The sequence below is a fragment of the Mercenaria mercenaria genome, chromosome 5 (assembly GCF_021730395.1).
Source record: "Mercenaria mercenaria strain notata chromosome 5, MADL_Memer_1, whole genome shotgun sequence".
NCBI classification, from domain to species: domain Eukaryota; kingdom Metazoa; phylum Mollusca; class Bivalvia; order Venerida; family Veneridae; genus Mercenaria; species Mercenaria mercenaria.
In genome coordinates, this window is record NC_069365.1 from 47536934 (window position 1) to 47552620 (window position 15687).

The window sequence follows — 15687 nt, forward strand, 5'->3', positions numbered from 1 at the left end:
AGTATGGCCTCTAGAGAGGTCACAAGCTTTTTCTATTTTTAGACCTAATGACCTAGTTTTTGACCGCAGCTGACCCAGTTTCGAAATTGATCTAGATATCATCAAGATGAACATTCAGACCAACTTTCATACAGATCCCTGAAAAATATGGCCTCTAGAGAGGTCACAATGTTTTTTCATTATTTGACCTACTGACCTAGTTATTGATGGCACGTGACCCAGTTTCGAACCTGACCTAGACATCATCAAGATGAACATTCTGACCAATTTTCATGAAGATCCATTCAAAAGTATGGCCTCTAGAGAGGTCACAAGGTTTTTCTATTATTTGATCTACTGACCTAGTTTTTGAAGGCACCTGACCCAGTTTCGAACTTGACCTAGATATCATCAAGATGAACATTCTGACCAATTTTCATGAAGATCATGTGAAAAATATGGCCTCTAGAGAGGTCACAAGGTTTTTCTATTTTTAGACCTACTGACCTAGTTTTTGACCGCACGTGACCCAGTTTCGAACTTGACCTAGATATCATCAAGATGAACATTCTGACCAACTTTCATAAAGATCCCATGAAAAATATGGCTTCTAGAGAGGTCACAAGGTTTTTTTATTATTTGACCTACTGACCTAGTTATTGATGGCACGTGACCCAGTTTCAAACTTGATCTAGATATCATCAAGGTGAACATTCTGACCAATTTTCATGAAGATCCATTCAAAAGTATTACCTCTACAGAGGTCACAAGGTTTTTCTATTTTTAGACCTAATGACCTAGTTTTTGCCCGCAGCTGACCCAGTTTCGAACTTGACCTAGATATCATCAAGATGAATATTCAGACCAACTTTCATACAGATCCCATGAAAAATATGGCCTCTAGAGAGGTCACAAGGTTTTTCTATTATTTGACCTACTGACCTAGTTTTTGAAGGCACGTGACCCAGTTTCGAACTTGACCTAGATATCATCAAGATGAACATTCTGACCAATTTTCATGAAGATCATGTGAAAAATATGGCCTCTAGAGAGGTCACAAGGTTTTTCTATTTTTAGACCTACTGACCTAGTTTTTGACCGCACGTGACCCAGTTTCGAACTTGACCTAGATATCATCAAGATGAACATTCTGACCAACTTTCATAAAGATCCCATGAAAAATGTGACTTCTAGAGAGGTCACAAGCGAAAGTTTACGCACGGACGGACGCACGGACGACGGACGACGGACGCTGCACGATCACAAAAGCTCACACTGTCACTTTGTGACATGTGAGCTAAAAATCGTGTGCTGGGAAGGGGAGGGGGGTTGGGGGGGGGGGGCTTGCAGTGTAAATTGTTGCCGTTTGTATCAACACCTGCTTATATTCCAAGTTTCAAGTCAATACCTTTAATAGTTATGCTCTGGACATGAAATATGACGGCAGATTTCATCTTGCTGAGAACTTGACCTTTGACCTAGAACCCTGATTCATGCACTCTGTACATCCTCTCATTACCACCTACCTACATCCCAAGTTCGAAGTCAATACCTTGAATGTTTAATAAGTTATGCTCTGGACACGAAATAAAATGGACAAATTTGACTTTGAGCTTAATTTGTGACCTTTGACCTACGGGCCTGGATCATGTGCTCTGCACATGCTGTCATTGCCACCTACAAGCCACTTTTGAATTCAATACCTTGCATGGTTATTTCTTTATGCTCTGGACACGAAATATGATGGACAATTTTTGACTTTGAGCTCAATTTGTGACACTGACCTTTGGCCTACAGAGCGGGTTCAAGCGCTCTGCACATCGTTCCATTGTCATCTACCTATATGCAAAGTTTAAAGTTAATAGTTTTAATAGTTATAAAGTTATGCTCCGGACACGAATTATAACAGACAGACGCAAGCACTTTCACATAATAAGTCCCATTTTTTCAAAACTGGCATATAAAAATGATACAGAATTATTAGGCCTAAAAAAAATTCTTTGTTTCCGGTAATATGCTCTAAAAAGTTAGGGTAGGTAGGTCGGAAAAACTTTTTTTTTGGATTTTTTTTTTATTAAGGGAGACTTTTCGGAAATTATTTTTGTGACAAAAAATGAATACAAATAGGGGGGTTATGTCTCTAGAGCATCAGTAAGTTGATTTATAACATCACTGACCATGTTTAAAGCATAAAAAGTGCAGTTCTGCAACTTTTTGTCAAAAAAATGAAAAAAATGTTCTCCAAGGCCATAAAAACATTTAGGGTCTGGCCAGAAATTTAGGGTAGGTCGGGATACCGGAAACAAACATTTTTTTTTACGCCTTACCATTTCTGTACTAAAAAGTCTCTAGCTTTGTTCAGTTCAACTGAGGATGAGATTAAATGACAAATTCAAGGAGCTTGTATAAAATATCAAGTGTCATTTATTTTCTTGAAAAGGTGTGTTCATTCAGTACACAATAATAAATATGAGAATAATATGTACATGTATGTACATTGATCAATGCATATAAATACATTGTATATCATAAATAAATAGTACATTTTAAGTACAATTACTTATGAAAAGTTATGAAAACCTATTTGTCATACTGAGAATTTGGTTCATATCTGGACTGCGCATTGTAAAGCTTGGTACTGATGGCTGACAAAAGGAGTAAGTTTAATAGAAATATGGCAGGTGATTATTTTTTCTAAGTTTAAAAAATATGTTGAATTTCACCATTTATAAGCTTAACAACAGAATGCTCACCAGTAAGTCTACTTTTTAATCAACCTTTTTAGCAACAAGGCTTTTCCATAATTTCTCTTTAGATATAAGTAGGTACCATTCATGTTATACATTATCATAAAGGGCCCAAAAAGTAAGCAATAGCAATTTTCAAAATATCTTGATTGCTTTTGAATTTATCATCAAAAATGATTTCGGTGGGAGTATTTTCCATTTTAAATTTCAGCCATTTTTAGCACCATTTACAATTGATTCTCTGTATCTCAATGGATCGTGCACAACAAAAATTCGACTTGAAACGATATTTTGTGCACGTGTTTTTAGGACGGGACTTGAAACTGTCTTCGAGATGGCCTGATTTTTTTTTAGATAAGGGAGTTCGAGATATTGTTGTAGTTGTAAAATTTAAACTTTGGCTTTATTTTGACATTTAGTATAGTCTTAGTTTACCATAAAAGCAACATTTCCAAGTAAAACGTTTTGTAAAATTTATAAAAAATATCGCAGTGGTGATCTGGTCAGATCTTTCCAACGGGAGAGAAAAATACAGTTTTGGACCCTAGAAATAACATTACTAAAAATATCTTAAAAATTCAAAATGTTTCAGTACAACCACCCATGGAGATTTTCTATAGAATGATAAATAGATCTTGCATACTAGAGCAGAAAATCAGGAAAAGCCCTGTTACGGATTTGGTGGATCATACAGTATGTAAAAGATGCTCTCTGCCCAGGATTACTCCAGGACTGTCACTCAAGGTGTGCACTAGATCTATGTACCAAATCTTTGTGCAGATATCCTGTTTAAGACAGATACAGATCAACTTTTAATCAGGGTGTCTAAATTGACTTTTAATATAAAACTCCTTCCACTTTACATTTTGATTTTATCCATTGATTAATGGGAGTAAAGATTTTTGACTGTGCAAGCATTTTAAACTGACTAAATCATTGTTTTACTTAAAATTATATTTGCTAGCATAAAATGCTGTAGAGGTAAACATTGAGGCTGTACACTGTCGTTGAAAAATTAAATGAAAATTTTTTAAACTTGCATCTTCATCACCATCTAAACCACCTGGCTGCTAGTACTAGGATGCGCATCTCAGTAAGTGTTTTATGGTGTGATATGTTTTGTTTCTAAAGGCAAGGAATGGTAAATTGTGTTTAGGATACCATGAGCTTTATCACATTCAAGCCATCTGACCACACAAAAACGTTCTGTAAAGTTGTTCGCCTAACACTTGTAAATTTAGCTGCAAAATGGAAAAAGACTTGTTTAACACAATGTTACATAGTTATTAGATCTGTTTTATATATAACCTTAAATCTATCTGTAACAGCAGTGTGGTCGTATCAGAAAGTTTTCTTTTTAAAGATCTACGTAATCCAAAAACAAACGTTTTCAATCCTGATCTATTCCTTTTCTAAATGAACTTTTGTTACCCATGCCAACAGTTTCTTTGAAACTGTCAATAGATAGGGTATATATCCCATAATTCCGTGGTATTGATGGTCTGTTGGGGCTACCTTATACACAAATAAATTGTCTCGTTCGTTTTTAACGTCTGTGAAGACGAAGTCTTCTGAGAAACCTTCATCGAGAATTACTTTTAGTCTATCTATTTCCACTTTAATCGACGGCTGTCGCAGTCTTGTAACACCTTCACAATATTTGCACAATGCTTCGTAAAGATCGTCTGTTTCTTCTTTGAGATCTAGCATTTCTGCCCAGAACATAGAGAATTCGTCCATTTTGGCGGGATTTGAATCACGTGGTGTGCCATTGCGCGGAAACCTGCGCGACATGTCCTGAATTTTCTTGAAGTCCTTCATTGTTTGAATGTCATTAGGCACTATTTTTGCTGCTAAAATTTGTGTAAGTTTTATGCCATCGAGAAATGATTTACACTTTCTCGTGAACCACTCCATATAACGGATTTTCAGAGAGTTTAGTTTCTTGATCTGAGATTTCGTTCTCACTTTGATGAAGTCTAGCTCAATCATGCTTTCGTCAAATGGTGTGTAGTTAGGTGGACCACTGTAAAGAAAGAAGTCGAAATGGAATCGGAAAAGTTACAGAAAATCAAACCGTTCGGTTAAACTGAGTACAAGGAACAAAAAATATATGTGTGGTAGAACTTGGTCCTGTTTGCTTTAGGGTTATCTCGTTTATAAACTCCATTCATTGCCAGATTGTAATAAGTTGCGTATTACCGACGCAATCTCTGATCTACATGGATTTGTTATGACTTCTCGAAAATTACATCATCATGAAAATATAATGATCGAGCTTCGAAATGAAAGGCGACTGTAATAAGCTGTCATTTAAAGCAGGTAATAGTTTCGATTACTTCCTCATTCGTACTTATGGGCAACCTTGGTTCCATGGTCGTCGCGATCCTATTTCGAACCTCTGACAATGAAAATGTAATCGTCTCCAATCAATTACATTTTTCTTTCGTACCTGAGTTATATGATCTCCGTATTTCTGTAACATTAGTTTTTACTGTACATGTAAATATTAGTGTAAACTTACAAATAGTCTCTGTATGTGAGATCCATTGAGGTATTCATGCTGTAATTGGAGGCCACACTGAGGCGGCCCCTTTCACTGATGCTGTTATACCGGCTCCGGTCCGTCATCTTACCCGTTATTGGTGATCTAAAATATAGGCAAATGTTTCTCTATGGTTAGATGGGAAATCTAAAAAACTATCGTACATTTCATTTTGAGAATACCTGAAAACGGGTTTCAAAGCATATTGACAACGCCGTTTTTATATTTTTTTAAAGATAATTAAATCCAGAGGCTTAGTGGTCGATTATTACACTTAAATTGTGTCGAACATTTTATGTAAAGAAAGAGCAGGTATTTCACAGGATGATTTAAGACAGGTTCTTAAATTTGTGTAAAATGTGCAGTTATAACCAATATAAACTATTTTCCACATCTTCAAACACTTTCTTGATATACAGCGAAAATTTTCATGTCATGCCACAACATTTCTATTTTTCAGATTCCTTTTGCACCGCAAAATACATGCAAAGAAGTGTACCGAAAATGGCAGCCATACAGAAAATTTCAGTTCAAATACTTTCCACCTATTCAATTACAATATTGGTATATGGTATAATAAAGTAGCAAGGAGAGTGCATGTATACACATTTAGAAACATTTAATAAAGACGAAAATTATTTTCTTTTCATTTCAACAAACAAGCCATTAGGTCAACAATGTACAAGAATAACAGAATTAACCTTTCATGTGAAAAATTGCAATTCAATGCCACCATTTCAATATCAAAGCCACCATTTCAATACTAATGTGAAAAAATGACAATACAGGATCAAAATCATTATCACGGCACGGTGTTTAGAATATTTTCATAAGAAAACAAACCTCATATCCATTATGTTCGGTATCCAAGAACCAAAAGAATACTTTAAATCAACTGAAAGCTACTGGCTTTAAAACTCTTAAACAACTTTAATCTCTAACCTGGTTCTACATTAATCGCATTTCGATTTTATATTTGTAGCGCCTACTGTTTGTAAATACAATTATCATCTGCATTATTTGATCAGCCAAAATTTAAAGCGAGCGACTCACATAGTCGAGGTAGTCTGATTAAAATGACGAAAGCTTGAATTCTGGGACCAGTGGTCGTGAGTTCGGGCCCCTGCTCCTCAAACTAAACATTACAGACATTGAGATAAGAGTGTTTTACACCTGGCACGCTAAAGAATCAGCGAAGATACTGTAACTAGAGCGCCTTCTATATTTTGCACAATCTTCACACTACTACCAGTCTTCTGGAGGAATCGCCCACATGGGTAACCGGTTGCGAGTTCAAATAAGCTTAAAAACAGACCAATTATTGGGAGTACTACCCGAGACACTTTCTGTGCAGGCTGATCATGGTCTGCACTGTTCGCTATTCAGTCAGTAAATGTTCAGTGAAGACCCCTTTGAATAATAAGTGGTACGGCCCAAACTGAATGACAGACCAGTCCATTTTAGAAATATAGCGAGGTAAAGGTCAAGAGCAACGTGTATAGGGTTCATCGTCTCTGTTTAGATATGGAAGACCTATTAGTATTTCGTAACCATGGAATTATCACGTAAGTGTGGGAAAACTATAATGACACAAATGTTTCCTTAAATTTAAATGAATGGAACACAACTTTATACACTCCATATATAATATATGTGTTTGAGTCATATATGGGTGTGTGGGAAGTGGGGAACTGTGTAATAATTATTTTAAATATACGTAAAATAGTAGCCATGGAAACTACATGAAAGTCTCCGTTTTCCTCATTTCAACAACTTGTCAAATACTGAAGATATTCAAGATATTCTATATACATGTGAAAGTCTTAAGTTTTCTTATTTCATTTTTAACTTAATAGAATTATTCAAACTATATACAGTATGGAAAACCGCTTTAATCCTATCATGGTCCCCACTGTTAAAAGTGAATTTGCTATTGTATAAAGTATTTGAAGAAGAATTGCCTCTCATATTTCACCAGGATCCTGTTTGATCGACTATCGATACTTGCAAAGATCATTTTATTTGGTTAGAGTAAATTGAAAATGTGAATGCTCGTTAATTTTTAGAGGTGTTCCCGTCAAGTTGTTAAAAGCGGTCAGAAATAATTAATATGTCAGTCAATGCGCATATATTTTTTAAAACGGGTTCACCCTGGATTAAACGATTATCGCATGTCTGCAGATTATGTCATATTTCGATCAGTGTACTTTAAACTATCGTGAGCCACCAAGTGGAAAACAATTTGAAAGTAGAAATATTACACTTCATATCAGATTTAGTGAATATTTAATCTATGCCATATTTCGAAGAAAATATTTCCAAATTTTGTCTATATAGGCTTAAAAATGTGGATAACTTTGCTAGATTAATAACATTCTGAAATAGATTTTCAGATGAGCTGGAAATTAATTAATATTCAAATTTCCGCTATAAATGTGAAAATGATTTTGCTAGTTTTTTGCCTACATTATTCAAATATATATTCAATTTATACCCGAGTGTAATCTTTTAACCATTAGGCGAGAGATTTAAACTGTATTTGTGCAAGAGATTATATAACTACTGATATTAAATATTATCGATAACGTTTGAGGTAAATTTGATGTTACAATCTACAAGCATTTTTAACTCCAAATGATTTCAGCAATAGACTCTTTTTGACAAAAGTTAATGTAAGTAGTGTGAGTCACTGTTGAGGATCACGATCGTTTCCATGAAGCAGACTCGGAACAGAATGGTTTGAATTTTGTAAGCTACCATCTTTAGAGTTCTGCAGCGGAAATACTGTGCGACTTTAGGAGCCACTTTACATTTCTCGATACAAAGCTAAAGGGCTTGACATGCCTGACAATAAGTTAGTTTTAAATGAAAGCCATCTACGAGACTTTCATAATGCTGAAAGAATTGTTAAAATCGGAACACTACTGAAAAAGATATAACAGTTTGAAATTTAAGAAAATGGCTGATCATGGAGGCAGCCATTTTAGTGTGTTTATGAAGTCATTTACACACTGCTCAAAGCTTTATTTAGCAAATGATCGTTTAAATAGATACTTTCCAGAGTTTCTTGAGTGTAAGATGTAGAACATGGTAATTCCTTCTATTAGACCTAACTATAGTAATGGCAGACAGGGTTTTGAACACTAATTTTTCACTTGGAATGGCAAAGGAGGTCTAAATTAAAGCTAGTTTCTGGTTAAATGTCATTGTAGATGTATTTTTTGACATTTTAGTAGGAAAAATGGGAGAGGAGGTTGTATTTGGTGAAGTGAAACTCAATTTGAGTATGAGTAGTACTTGCAGGTCACAGCAGTGCGATTTTGATATGATTTTACTGTAAGCAAATGTGACAAGAGAAATCTCTCTTAAAAGATACATGACCCCTATACTCTTAATTTTATATCAGTTTTATCATATCTCTTTAAAATGAGGTAAGGATTTTTTTTCTGAAATGTGTCTAGCTATATTTTGGTAGCTCTTTAAAAAATGTCAGTTTTATATAGAATATATAAGGAAAACTATTTACCTGTTTGTGACCTATTAGGCCTATAGCTGGAAAAAGCAGAGAAATATTTACATATCTAGAAATTTAATAAATCAGCCATTTTCTTTAATGTTGCCATGGAAACAAAATGGCCGCCATTTTGATCAACTATTGAAATGTTCATAACTTTTTCATTTTTAAGCCGATTTTGAAAATTCTTTCACTTCTTTAAAACGATTAAGAAATCCTATCGGATGGAATGAACATACAACAACCTTGCCTTTCCCTTTAATATTTTTTTTTTATTACAAACTTGTCATAATATCTTATAAATGTTAGGAATTCGATTAATAGCCTGAATAAAATAGATATTACTGGTATAAATTTGATAAAAAAAATAATGCAACGACACACATAAAAATGACGACACGCACTCGATATGAAATGCAGACGCCAGTATCGAAAAGTATTAACGTTTTAGGTTTCATTGTAACGTAACGCGAAATAAAAACGAGTATGTAATAAATAAGGTTATTCAGCTTTCCTTTAATCGAATAAAAATTGAATAACATAAAGTACACCTTCAGTTAATTGCAAAAAGTGCCAACATTTTACGCCTCTATTTCCGCAGAAATTTCCAAAGAGAAATCTCGTTTGATGGCGTACATTGTATTGGCGCAAAGGAAACAGCACAAGATTGATTTGGTATAAATCTCCACTGAATAAAGAATTCATTGACGGTAAAGCACACATATTAATAATCAAGCATACAGACTTCAATGCAGCATTATCAACAATGGATCATACTGTTTTGATTGCAAAGTAGAAGGAAATTAAAATAGTGCTTGTGATAAATCAGCGTTCCCGTAATTCTCACGGGAAACGAGATCTATACGCGAAGTTAATTTTGATGCTTTTTATATGATACACTTCTTGTTATTTTAAGTTGGACGTTTGAAGGCCTATATCAGTCTTCGATTAAAAAAGCAAATATTTAATCATCATATTGATATGTGTTCCTGCATAACAAAAAGTTGAAAAAGTCGTCTGCGTAGACAGACGTCAATCCTCAAACTGACAGAAAAATCGAATATTCATTGTAGTACATATCTACCATGGTATTTCGCACCTTTGTCAGTATCTAAAATAAAAATCCATAGAATTAAAATATTCAATACCACTCAAATAACCCGTTCGTAAATGTTTACTTTAATCATACGTATATGGTATATTCCTTCAGATCAAATGTTAAATTGGAAGTACGATCTATTTTGTTTATCCGTTTGTTCATCAGCTGTTTATTAGAGATCACCACGAATTATCCTAAATAACCGTTCAATCAAAGTTTACTGTTTGAAGTTTCCTTTCTATGTCAGACCATTCGTTTTCGATGAGGACAGGCTTATGTTCAGCTCATCATTTGTCCGGTTTTGTGAGGTTTTCATTTTGTACAAGTTTATGTTTATATAGAAACATGTCATTTGTTCTGCTTGGAGAGGTTTCAGTAAGTACAGGTTATTGTATAGAGAGACGTATCATTTGTTCGGTTCAGAGAGGTGCCCGGTGAGTACAGGTTAATATGCCGGTCTTTTTTTCCAGACTTTAGGTGTTACCTTAGAGGCCATTTGTTCGGTTTAGAGGGGTTTACAACTGATACATGTGTTGCCTAAAAGACTGACCATATGTTCGGTTTGAGGAGGTTTCAAGTTAGTACAGACGTTGCTTTAGAGATGTGTCATTTCTTCGGTTAAGAGAGGTCTCCGGTTATTACAGTATCATGTACAGGGACAGACTATTGGCCCGGGTTAAAGAGGGGCTTTTTGATATAAGCAGAGATTATCACTTGATCGGTTTTGCGAAGTTTCCAAAGACATATCACTCGTTCGGTTGATGGAGGTTTCCGGTGTTCGATAATTATGTACAGATGCAAAAGTGTTTTTTTTTTATGTCTACTCAATTTCGTATTACTTAAGTCTGTCTCACGAAATATTATAATTCCTTTGCTATCTTTAAAGACATTATCTTTAGATACATTGAGTTTCATTTTTATCATCATGATACATTCGGAGGTTGCCTGCCTAAAAAGTGAGTTTTGCACCGAAAAACTTATGGAAGTGGTCAGTATGTGAAATTCATAGTATTTTATTGTTGTTGTTACAAGGCATGTGAATACAATATAAACAATTGTGCAGCGTCTGAAAATGGATTGGGCTAAGATTTTTATGCAAACATCAGTGCTGTTATGGCATCACGCGAGATATCGTTTTAATGCAGTTTTACTGTATCTGAACAGCGTGTAATATATCTTTTTGGTCTTAAGTAAAGAAATAAAAAAGAACAAGTATGACCTGAACTTATGATAACGTAAATACACAATAAATTATTTTAGAAAATGACATTTTCAACGAGGAAGCACTCGCAAAAGCCGTGCATTCGATCAATAAGAGATTTTTGTGGCGATTCTTAAGTGTTATTGCTTTCATTTATTAACCAGTAAAAGATTTTTCAGCCGATATGTAAACATACTTCAAAAACAACTTACTGATTACAAGTACACGCACTGGAGACATGCGAGGCAAACCCGAATTTACGGTAGCCATTCAATGAAACTTTGATCCAGAAGTAATTGATGTAGTTACTAAAATGTAAGTCCATTGCCGAAATAATACCGATGCCGACAAACTTTCTACCGAAATGAATGTTGACCAAACTAAGATTTGTATTCAATTCTATGAAATAGACCAGCACTAAATGTTTTGTTTCATTGATCTTTTAAGAATAGGACAGTAATCAAAACTACTTTAATATGAATGCGTTTTTGAAAACTGGCAAAAGAAAATAACGCTGCTAGATAGAATTCTTAGTTTAAAGTATTTGAAAATATGATCCGCTTAAGTTGCACCGTACTGGCTCTCGTGTAGCTTAAAATCTAAAACCACCCTAATAATTTGACAAAATTAATATAGCGTTTTTAACCGAACCTTCCTGTTTCGTTAATAGAAAGATTATTATCATTTCATTTTTGAAAATTTGACAACTTGTTCAAGGTAAAAGATAAACCCAAGTTTAAGATTTCTGACAGTGATTACAATTATTGATGGCTAAATTTTCTGTTTGAAAGCTTGAAGTTTTTAATGGGGGTAATATTTTCTATTAGTTCCGCGGTTTTGACAATCGGTTATCAATATTTCTTTCATTAGATGCAATATTAGAAATAATCAAGTCGGCATTTAACATTGAAGTTCGGTCATAGAATATTAAATGTTCAGGTTAAACTTTTACAAATATAGATATATAATGCGTAAATGTTGTTCAAGAATGAAAATGTATGCTACTATTTTAATGGATTAAAATAAATAATGTTAACCAAATTACACTCAGAAAATGAAATGTTGCTTGTATTCATTACAGGTGGGAAATGTCAGTTTTAACGGATAGGTTCATTTAGAAAGTGGTCGAGTTCTACCAGTTTAGTCCTGTCAAAAGCAGCACGATAGTTTGCTATTTTTTCTCAACCCAGACAAAACAACAAAACGAGAACTACTGCCGGACAGAACGAAGGAGCGAAGAAACGAGTCTTATGTACACGTTGAAATGCTGCCGTGAGGCTGTCATACAGAACCAGGCAACGAAAATAAAAACCATCAAAATTCCCCACCGAAACAGGATTCGTTGTGTCGGTCTTTCGTTTTCACCATACAAGAGCTTGAAAAATTACAAAATTTCGTTCTTTCCTTATGCCGCACTGTATTTCTTGAAACAACGAAAACAACAACAAAAAAAAATCAACAACAAACAAACAAACAATTGCAACAACAACAACAAAACAGCAAAAATGTTGTTTAGAATAGTCTGTCATAATGAAGTAATAAATGCCGTTAAATTAAGTGATACGAGCTTATAATCATTTACTCACAGTACGGTTGTATGGAGATGGTGTATGGACAGATACATATTAAGAAATAAAATTGTTTGAATTAATGTTGCTGCCTTGGTTGCATGGTAAAGTTATGAATAATTTAAGCCATTCAAATTAATTATGTGACGTTTTTTCTTTAAGGTGTCATAATGCTTTAAATTTTATGTTAAAAATAGATGGAAGCGGTGTCCAAATAGATGTTACGCGTTATTACATGGCTAAGAAAGTACTACTTGCAAAACTGCACATGAATTTATAAAGTTGGAGCCGTAAAGGGAGGTAATAAAAAATAATGTATTCAACAAAACTTTCAACTATGTTAATCAATATTGAAACATTTAACAAATATTAGAGAAACTTTCAATTACTGAAAATAGGATTTAACACGAAATTAATATATTTTATATTCATAACAAAAAAATTGTGAAAGCCACATCATACACGAAGGCAGTATGCTCATGAGCTTTTAGAAAGACAGAAATTGGAAAGATTTCTTCTTCTTCTCAAACTGAATGCGAATGGGAAACTGCCTGATGCTCATCTCCATAGAAGAAATTGAAATATACAAACCCATTACTTCATCCAAATACCACTACACCACCCCTATGGATTTTAAGAAGAAAATAATCTGTACATTGACTTATAAATAAAATCGCTGTAAAAACTTACCTTGGAAGTGTTAATCCCGGCACCGCCATGTCAGGTTGCTATGGAAACTGTTGCTATTGAAAGTTTCACTGTAGTAATTCCAAAAACATTTAAGTCTTCACAGCAAGCGCTGCTCTGTTATCCAAGTTAATTCCAATATTTTTTTTTTAAATTTAAACCCTGGGCAAGAAATCCATATCAAATACAAATGTACTATGAAAATACAGCCAACGCGCTTTCACTGGTCTATCGTTCTTTATTGACTTTTAAAGCGGTATAGTTGGATCTATATATCAGTGACAATCTGTAATTAACATTTTATTCGATGTAAAGAAAGGCAATGACTGTCATAAAAGCAGGAAAAATATCTATACTGACGTGTCTAAAGTGCTTGAAGTCGGATTATATCCAGTCTAAAGGATCCGATATATTAAACGGTAGTGATGTATGGTTTGTACGTTCCAATACCAGTACATACACTCGAGGGTCACAGACATACTATCTGGTTTGTGGAACTGTCTGAGGGCGCACAAAAAGTATTTCTTGAGTCGGCTGTAAACTTGGTATTTTTAATGTTTTCGCCAAGAATTAGAGCTTCCTATCTAATACTAGACTGGGAAGCCGTTGATAATATTTGTGCTTTGTCAGAAGAAATTACACCTAATATCTATGCATTGAAGATCCCAATATATTTGCTCTAATTAATGTTAATTGGCATTCATAGAGTTTCTGATATTATCAACTTGCAGGTAGAAAAAAGTTATAAATTGTCAGACTGGATTCCCAGGCTAATCTAATACAGGTACTTTATTCATATGAGCCGCGCCAGGAGAAAACCAACATAGTAGCTTTGCGACCAGCATGGATCCAGACCAGCCTGCGCATCCGCGCAGTCTGGTCAGGATCTATGCTGTTCGCTTTCAAAGCCTATGGCAATTAGAGAAACCGTTATTGAACAGCATGGATCCTGACCAGACTGCGCGGATGCGCAGGCTGGTCTGGATCCATGCTGGTCGCAAAGCCACTACGTTGGTTTTCTCATGGCACGACTCATATACTGATATTTGCTATTTCCCAATTATGTGGAAATAAACTCTCTGTGAATGCCTTATCTGTACAACAACACTCCCAGTGGATACTGTAATGTGGATGGATTAATAAACCAAGGAAATGGTAATATCTGACTTAGGAGGAAGGAAACTAACACTACATGAAGACACGGTAAATTTACGAGAATTTACTTCGAGAACATTTAGTCTCGCTCCTACTTTATACATATCAATATTAATTTCCTGTTAAATTTGACTGACTCGGTAGAAAATGGAACAGGAAGTAAACCCCTTTCCTCCACTCCCTACACATGATCTAATGCCCTCCCCAACCCTCACCGCCAAATGATGACCCATCATCGGTAAACTATGCCATATATACTGAAAGTATTTGAAGAAACACTAGCGGTCACATCTGCTCACCTATACGAAGCTGGAAAACAGAAAGTTGATACATTATTCACTTATTGATAAAAAAAATCCCTTTCTGCGGTCTGGACATTTGATTTACTTTTTGTCATTTTAGGATATGGTCCATCTGCTGATCATAGGCAACCATCCTAAAAAGTTCGACGGCCGCAGGTCAAAGTGTTCTCCAGTCTGATCAAAAAGCATTTGCAATTTTAAGGATAAGATGATTATAACGTCTAAGGTACTGACCTGGAAAATAATAGGGTTATCTACGGACCAAAAGACACAGATGTAGGTACCTGCGTTTCTATGTTATTTATCAGAAACTGGTTATAGTGAACTTGATATGTGTCATACATCATCCTGTGTAGTTTGGTAGTCATTAAAAGTGTTCTTGTACGAATTCCGTTTCGAGATTCCAGATCACTGTAAAGGGCCATCTACTAAACACAGATAAATCTTCTTTAAAGGGTCAAGGCCATTGACCCAAACACTCTCTAGTTACTGATCACAAACCGTTTTCAGTCTCGAGGTCATTGCGATACTGACATTTGTATTACGCAGCCAGCCAATGGAGCGACACGATGTGGCTTAAAGACAAGTTGAAATCAGAACCAAAAGTCATTTTAGGAATTTAGCTAACTGGCTGCTTCAGGCAAGTGGCGGTATAATACAGGTGGCTGCAAAGTCAGGTTCAATGGTATCCATCTTTCAAGGCTTTAAGTTCATCTGCTGAACTCGGTCAATTATCCAGTGGAGTTTCACGGCCGGAGGCCCAAATACCAACACCGAAGAACTTTGCAAAACTTACCGTAATATAGAAGGAATTGGCAATCATCTGGCAAGTTGACTAAGGGCCCTAGTACCAGTTATTCGTTGCAAATATACTCTCTCTCTATCAAGGG

The 15687-nt window shown here is 35.0% G+C and overlaps 1 protein-coding gene across 2 annotated transcripts; it reads right to left on the reverse strand.

Annotated features, from left to right (window-relative positions):
• Positions 1-1854: 1854 nt before the first annotated feature.
• On the reverse strand, positions 1855-13747 carry LOC123557140 (uncharacterized). Of its 2 annotated transcripts, none has more exons than XM_045348425.2 (3): positions 6115-6336; positions 5251-5376; positions 1855-4752 (listed from the first exon to the last, which is right to left on the reverse strand). In XM_045348425.2, exons 1-3 carry the CDS (start codon positions 6123-6125, stop codon positions 4128-4130), a joined length of 762 nt encoding a protein of 253 aa, XP_045204360.1. In that variant the 5' UTR covers positions 6126-6336; the 3' UTR covers positions 1855-4127. The 2 variants fall into 2 exon arrangements, with proteins under 2 accessions (XP_045204360.1, XP_045204359.1); XM_045348424.2 differs by lacking the exon at positions 6115-6336 and adding an exon at positions 13344-13747 and having other exon boundaries at positions 1858-4752.
• Positions 13748-15687: the final 1940 nt, after the last annotated feature.

Excerpts from the sequence above, each read along its gene's own strand:
- LOC123557140 (XM_045348424.2), bottom strand. The coding sequence starts at position 13,372 with ATGGCGGTGCCGGGATTAACACTTCCAAG. Across the intron at positions 5,377-13,343 it reads CCGGGATTAACACTTCCAAG|ATCACCAATAACGGGTAAGA; the intron begins GTAAGTTTTTAC and ends CCTATATTTTAG. Across the intron at positions 4,753-5,250 it reads CTCACATACAGAGACTATTT|TGGTCCACCTAACTACACAC; the intron begins GTAAGTTTACAC and ends CTTTCTTTACAG.